The following is a 7,370-nucleotide window of genomic DNA, read 5'->3' as shown; positions in this document are numbered from 1 at the left end:
TTGTAGAGATGAGGTCTCGCCAAATTGCCCAGGCGGGTCTCGAACCCGTGGGCTCAGGCAATCCACTCACCTCAGCCTCCCAAAGGTGCAGGATTACATACAGGCTGAGCCACCGAGCCCGGCTTCAGCATAATTCTTAAAGGCCCAGGATTTTCAGAATGGTCAGTGAGCACTGGCTCCAGCTGAAAGTCACAGCAGCATGACCTAACAAGAGAGTCGGTCTATCTTTGGAAGCTTTAAACCCAGGCATTATCCAGGCATGGTGGCTCAAGCCTGTCATCCCAGCACTTTGGGAGGCAGAGGCAAGAAGACTGCCTGAGCCCAGGGGTTCGAGACCAACCTGGGCTACTTGGTGATTCCTCGTCTCTACAATAGATCAAAAACTTAGCCAGGTGTGGTAGTGTGCGCCTATAGTTCCAGTTACTTGGAAGGCTGAGGCAGAAGGATCACCTGAGCCCAGCAGATCGAGGCTGCACTGGCCGTGAGCGTGTCACTGCACTCCAGCCTGGGCGACAGAGTGAGACTCCAACTCAGCAAAACAAAAACAACAAAACAGGCATCGACGTCTCCTCTCTAGTTATGAAAGTCCTCCATGGCATCTTCTTTCAATGTAAGGCTGTTTCATCTGCACTGCAAATCTGTTGTTTAGTGAAGCCCCCTTCTTCAATGACCTTAGCTAGATCGTCTGGAGAACTTACTGCGGCTTCTCCATCAGCACTTGCTGTTTCATCTTGTTCTTTTATGTTTTGGAGACGGCTTCTTTCCTTAAACCTCATGAACCAACCTCTGCTAGCTTCCAACTTTTCTTCTGCAGCTTCCTCGCCTCTCTCAGCCTTCACAGAGTTGAAAAGAGTCGGGGTCCTTGCTCTGGATGAGGTTTTGGCTTATGGGAATGCTGTGGCTGGTTTGATTTCTATCCAGACCACTCACCCTTTCTTCAGATCAGCAATAAGGCTGTTTCGCTTTCTTATAATTCCTGTGTTCACTGGAGTCGAACTTTTGATTTCCTTCAAGAACTTTTCCACTGCATTCTCAACTTGGCCGTCTGGTGCAAGAGGTCTGGCTTTCGGCCTCTCTGTTTTTAACAGGCCTTCCTCACTGAGCTTAATCGTTTCTAGCTTTTGATTTAAAGTGAGAGGCAGCTGGGCTCGGTGGCTCAGCCTGTAATACCGCGCCTTCGGGAAGCTGAGGTGAGTGGATTGCCTGAGCCCGCGGGTTCAAGACCCGCCTGGGCAGCGAGACCTCATCTCTACAATAAATAAAAAAAAAATCAGCCGGGCGTGGTAGCGCACACCTGTAATTCCGGCTACTTGGAAGGCTGAGGCAGAAGGATCGCCGGAGCCCAGCAGGTCGAGGCTGCGGTGGCCAGGAGCGGCCACTGCACTCCAGTCTGGGCAACAGAGTGAGACTCCAACTCAAAAAATAAAAAATAAATAAAGTGAGAGGCTTGCGACTCTTCCTTTCACCTGTACACATAGAGATCATTATCGAGCTATTAGCTGGCCTCATTTCAGTATTGTTGAGTCTCAGGAAATAGGGAGGCCCCAGGAGGAGGAGGGGGACGAGGAATGGCTGGGTGGTGGAGCAGTCAGAACACACACAGCATTTATTTATCAGTTAAGGATTCGCCTTCCATGGACACAGTTCATGGCACCCCAACACAGTTACCAAGGATCACTGATCACAGGTCACCATAACAGATGTTACAAGAACAAAAAAGCCTGAAATATTGCAAAAGTTACCAAAATATGACACAGAGACACGAGTACCTGCAACACACAGTAAAGCAAAGCACATTAAAGTGAAGTAGGCTCACATGTGTCTTTATCTCTGGAAGTGTACGTCTATGACTTCCTCTGTGTATACACATAGAAACGCCTCTCTCTATACGTCTATATATGTGTATATATAGAGGCAGTAGGGGACATGATATTTCAAGAAATTGGGTCACACAGTTGTGGAAGCTGGCAAATCCTGTACTTCCAGCTACTTGGAAAGCTGAGGCGGAAGGATCACCTGAGCCCAGCAGGTAGAGACTGTGGTGGCCTTGAGTGTGTCACTGCACTCCAGCTGGGTGACAATTTATTTTTTTTTTTTTTGAGTTGGAGTCTCACTCCAGTCTCCCAGACTGGAGTGCAGTGGCCGCTCCTGGCCACCGCAGCCTCGACCTGCTGGGCTCCGGCGATCGTTCCGCCTCAGCCTTCTGAGTAGCCGAAATTACGGGCATGAGCTACCACGCCCGGCGGATTTTTTGATTTATTGTAGAGATGAGGTCTCACTGCCCAGGTGGGTCTTGAACCCCGCGGGCTCAGGCAATCCACTCATCTCAGCCTCCCAAAGGCGCGGGATTATAGGCTAAGTGACAATTTCATTGTTGTTTTAGTTTAATTTTTATTAGTTAGATCAAAAAACTTTTGAGAGGATTGCAGCATGGTAGCTCACGCCTGCAACCCAGCACTTTGGGAGATTAGGCTCTGTCTGGTGCCCTGCCCATGACTGTATACAGTCTCATGTTCCTTGGCATTGTTTTGCTTTCTCCATCAGTGTAATCCTGTCTGTTTCGTACTTCCCCCAAATTGCTCACAATTTCTGACCTGTTAAATGCCACCAGTGGCCGGGCACGGTGGCTTCCATCTGTAATCCCAGCACTTAGAGAGACTGAGGCAGAAGGACTGCTTGAGCCTAGGAGTTTGAGACCAGCATAAGTAACATAGTAAGGCCTTGTCTCTATAAAAAATTAAAAACTTAGTTAAGCATGGTGGAGTGTATCTATAGTCTCAGCTACTCTGAAGTGAAGTGGAAGGATCACCTGAGCCCAGGGAGTCGAGGCTGCAGTGAGCTGTGATAATATCACTGCAATCCAACCTGGAAAACAGTGTGAGATCCCAATTCAAAAAATAGTAAATAAATAAATACGCCATTCCTTGTTTTTCAATACAATACAGATTTAATTTTCTTTAATTATTATTATTATTATTTTTTTTTTGAGTTGGAGTCTCACGCTGTCGCCCAGACTGGAGTGCAGTGGCTGCTCCCGGCCACCGCAGCCTCGACCTGCTGGGCTCCAGCGATCCTTCCGCCTCAGGCTTCCGAATAGCCGGAATTACAGGCATGCGCTACCGCGCCCAGCTGATTTTTTGATTTATTGTAGAGATAAGGTCTCACCTGCCCAGGTGGGTCTCGAACCCGTGGGCTCAGGCAATCTACTCACCTCAGCCTCCCAAAGGCGCGGGATTACAGGCTGAGCCACCGAGCCCGGCAATTTTCTTTACATTTATCAAAGTTCTGAAACAGTGTTTTCTTTTTAAAAAAACATTTTAAAATTCTTTTATTTTTATTTTTTATTTGTTTTAAGAGTCAGAGTCTCACTCTGTCGCCTAGGTTGGATTGCAGCGGGCACTCTAACGGCCACCACAGCCTCGACCTACTGGGCTCAGGCGATTCTTCCGCCTCAGCCTTCCAAGTAGCTGGAACCACAGGCACGCGCCACCACGCCCAGCTAATTTTTGATTTATCGTAGAGATGAGGTCTCACCAGGGTGCCCAGGCTGATCTCAAACCCCTGGACTTAGGCAGTCCTCTCAACTCGGCCTCCCAAAGTGCTGGGATTACAGGTTTGAGCCACCACACCTGGCCAGAAACAGTGTTTTTAAAATCATCTAATTTTACAAGGTTAGTTAAGAAAAACCCAAACTTCCCCCCTTCTGTTCCTTTCCCAGGGCTGAATCCTTGGTGTCATCCCCCATATGTCCAGATCACAGCCTTGTCTCTCACATTGTTTGACCTTCCCGTTAGGGGCAGTGTCTGCTGACCTCCCACCATGGAGGATGAGGACTTAGTTCTGCTTTCTCCCCCTCCCCCAGCATACACATGCACTCTCCTCCTCCCCCCTTTTCCTCTAAAGGATGTAATTTTGGAAAATTCCATATTCAGCATTTGCAGTGTACCTGTATTTGTTTTGTTCAGCTTCAGAGTTGAGTCATATACTGAAAATAATTGCTTTTCCTGGTATTAGACTATTTTTTCCATTAGTAGTTTTCCTCCATCTCCTTATGCGTATTTTAATCCCAAATTTTTGACTGGTTTTCTAAATCTCTTCTGCACAGCAGACGTTTTGTCATTTTCATTTTGATGCCATCTCTTCTGGCCCTACTCTCTTTTGAAGTAGCTGCCCTTTATTCCTAGTGCTTAGTCTCATCCTGAGTTCTCCCTTCACTGTGACCCAGGAGACTCTGTAGGCTTCTCTCCCGTTTGACTGCCATTCCTCAGATCTCACGTCCTCCTCTTTCTTGGTTTACATCCTCACTTTGGTGGAGCAGATCCTGTAGTAACTTCCTGTGACAGGGAGGAGGCACAGGAGAAAAGAATTTTGAAATTCTACTTCTTGAAACTCGATATTCTATCCTTATACTTGACAGTTTGGTTGAATATCTTCCTTTTTTTTTGAATCAGAGTCTCATTCTGTCGCCCAGGCTGGAGTGCAGTGGCACGCTCACGACCACTGCAGACTCAACCTGCTGGGCTGAGGTGATCCTCTGCCTCAGGCTTCCAAGTAGCTGGAACCACAGGCATGTGCCACCACGCCTGCTAATTTTTTGATTTATTGTAGAGACGAGGTCCTGCCATGTTGCTCAGACTGGTCTCAAACTCCTGAACTCAGGCAATTCTCTCACCTCGGCCTTCCAAAGTGTTGGGATTATAGACTTGAGCCACTTGCACCTGGCTGGATGTCCTTAAATCTTCAGAATTATAAGCTACATTTAGGAAACTCAGAATCCAAAGGAATCCAAATAGGTGAATTTTATATTTCTATTTCTTTTATATTTTCAAACAGGGATCTATTTGTGACGACTTTATGGCGACCCTTTGCTGTCCTGTGTGTTCTGTTTGCCAAATCAAGAGAGATATCAATAGAAGAAGAGCCATGCATGCTTTCTAAAAAAACTGATGGTGAGTTAATGCAAACACTTCTCCCAGAAGCTGTGCATTTTTAGGAATATAATGAAGGACTTTGTAAATTATTCATTGTTTTGAATAGTAATAATAATAATACTTTCTTATGCCTCTCTAAATGTTACCCTAACATAAAGATAGATTTTGGTACCTTCTTGCAAAGAAGATAGCTCTATGTTTTGAAACCATATTTTAGGAAATAAAGAAGAGTGGATTTTCTAAGCTTCTCAGAATTCTGGTGATCTATTAATGGCGCACTTACCACTTGGAAACAACCAGAGTACGGTGAGATACTAAAGAAGCAGAAAACATGTTCCCTGCAAAGACAAATTGATGAAAGAAACTAGTAAATAATTATAAAATAGAAGTGAATGAAAATTACATATTATGTGATATTTGAATTGATTGTGGCATAAAGCATCCATCATAGCAAAGTGAGGCATAACAGAAAAGTCCTATTGGAGAAAGGGAACTTTATTTTGGGGGTTTTGTTGAATTGGAGTCTCATTCTGTCGCCCAGGCTAGAGTACAGTGGCACGCTCACGGCCACTGCAGCCTCGACCTGCTGAGCTCAGGTGATCTTCCCTCCTCAGCCTTCCAAGTTACTGGAAACCCAGGCATGCGCCATGACACCCGGCTAATTTTGATTGATTGTAGAGATGTCTCACTATGTTGCCCAGGATGGTCTTGAATCTGTATGCTCAGGCAATTCTCTTACCTTGACCTCTCAAAGTGCTGGGATGACAGGTGTGAGCCACTGCACCCAGCCTGTAAGGGAACTTTGAAAGAAGTAGATATAGAATGTAGAATGTTTGAAATGTTACATAGAATCTTGCTATCTGAAATTCAACCAAGTCATTTTCCTCTAATTCTCCTGAGGATTAGCTATTGAAGATGTAGTCAAGTAGAAATCAATATGGTCATGTCAGTCCTCTGTGGATTTGACTATAGGAAGACCTTAATTTTTCCATTCTTTGCAAAATCCCACTTCCTTTCTCAAGTGAGTAAGGACTCAAAATAACTCTTGGGAGATATGGTCAAAACAATTCATTTATTTGGCAAATAATGTATCAAATATCTAGTAAGATACTGCTGGGTATTGTGGGAGACAAAGATAAATAAGCTGGTCCCTCTGTCCTTACAGACTTTATACTGAAAAGAGGGGATTAGACAACCCCTAAATAAAATGCAGAGTTGAATTAATGCCATTAGACAAAGTAGTGTTATGTTCAGAGGAGGAGAATTCACATCTTGTAAGATGTAAGAGTGAAAGTTTCTTGAACGAAGTGGTTTTTAAGGCTAAGGAGGAAGTGTATATTAGTTCACAATAAGAAACAGATGGCACTCAGCTGGGCATGGTGACTCACGGCTACGATCCCAGCATTTTAGGAGGAGGCGGCGAGAGGATTGCCTGAATCCAGGAGTTCAAGACCAGCCTAGGCAACTTGGCAAGACCTCGTCTCTACAATAAATCAAAAAATTAGCCGGGAATGGTGGCACATGCCTATGGTTTCTGCTACTTGGAAGGTTGAGGCAGGATTGCCTGAGCCCAGCAGGCCAAGGCTGCAGTGGCCGTGAACGTGCCACTGCACTCCCAGCCCAGGGCAACAGAGTGAGACTTTGACTCAAAAAGAAAGAAATAGGCCATTGCCTTACTAGATTCTGGTGTGGCCACATGCTCTTTGAGCTATGGCTGTCGCCATGTATCCTGGCTTTGACTCCCTTCTCCGCCTTGGAGAGGTGAATCTCCCCTTTCTTTCTCTCACTCTCTCTCATTTACTTTCTAAATAGACTATATTTTCTAATCTTAAAAAGAACAGAGAAACATATGGCACTCACATTGTGCTAATTTAAGGATTTGATGAAGACACATCACAAAGGTGTGGATGGAGGGCTGTGGGGACATGATAAGAGATGGTGTAATCACTGGGCTAGCAACAGCTAGGTTCCAGGGAGGAAAGGAAGGCTCAGTTCCCTTAATCCCTGCAGAGGGAGCTGCCCTGATAGGAACTGCACCCTCTCTAGAGAGGGGCCTGAGCAGCCTGAGGTGATCTTACAAAACTGGAACAGAGGCTGGCCTCCCTTTCGGATGTCATTCTGGGCTTCCCATCATCTGAGTCCTCCAGAAAGGCAGAGGGCAAGAAAGTGCTGCCCTAGTCCACAGGTAAGCTCCCAGGGCACATGCTGGGAGGGCAAAGGTAGAAGTGGATCAGATGAACAAACAGAGGATCCCTAACACACGAGGTGTGATTTTTTTTTTTGAGTTGGAGTCTCACTCTGTCACTCAGACTGGAGTGCAGTGGCTGCTCCCAGCCACTACAGCCTCGACCCGCTGGGCTCCGGTGATCCTTCTGCCTTAGCCTTCCACGTAGCCGGAATTACAGGCATGCGTTACCACGCCCGGCTGATTTTTTGATT

At 46.0% G+C, this 7,370-nt stretch overlaps 1 protein-coding gene across 1 annotated transcript in view; it reads left to right on the top strand.

Moving 5' to 3' along the window:
• Positions 1–4,938, top strand: part of PLAC8 (placenta specific 8) — an 8,651-nt gene extending 3,713 nt beyond the window's left edge. Inside the window, exon 2 of the mRNA XM_008055609.1 lies at positions 4,834–4,938. Coding sequence (XP_008053800.1) covers positions 4,834–4,938 — 105 coding nt within the window. The remainder of the gene's footprint in view (positions 1–4,833) is intronic.
• Positions 4,939–7,370: the final 2,432 nt, after the last annotated feature.

Source organism: Carlito syrichta, unplaced genomic scaffold, assembly GCF_000164805.1.
Source record: "Carlito syrichta isolate Samal-C Ts95f unplaced genomic scaffold, Tarsius_syrichta-2.0.1 Scaffold301890, whole genome shotgun sequence".
NCBI lineage: Eukaryota > Metazoa > Chordata > Mammalia > Primates > Tarsiidae > Carlito > Carlito syrichta.
This window is presented reverse-complemented; position numbering and strand designations above follow the sequence as displayed.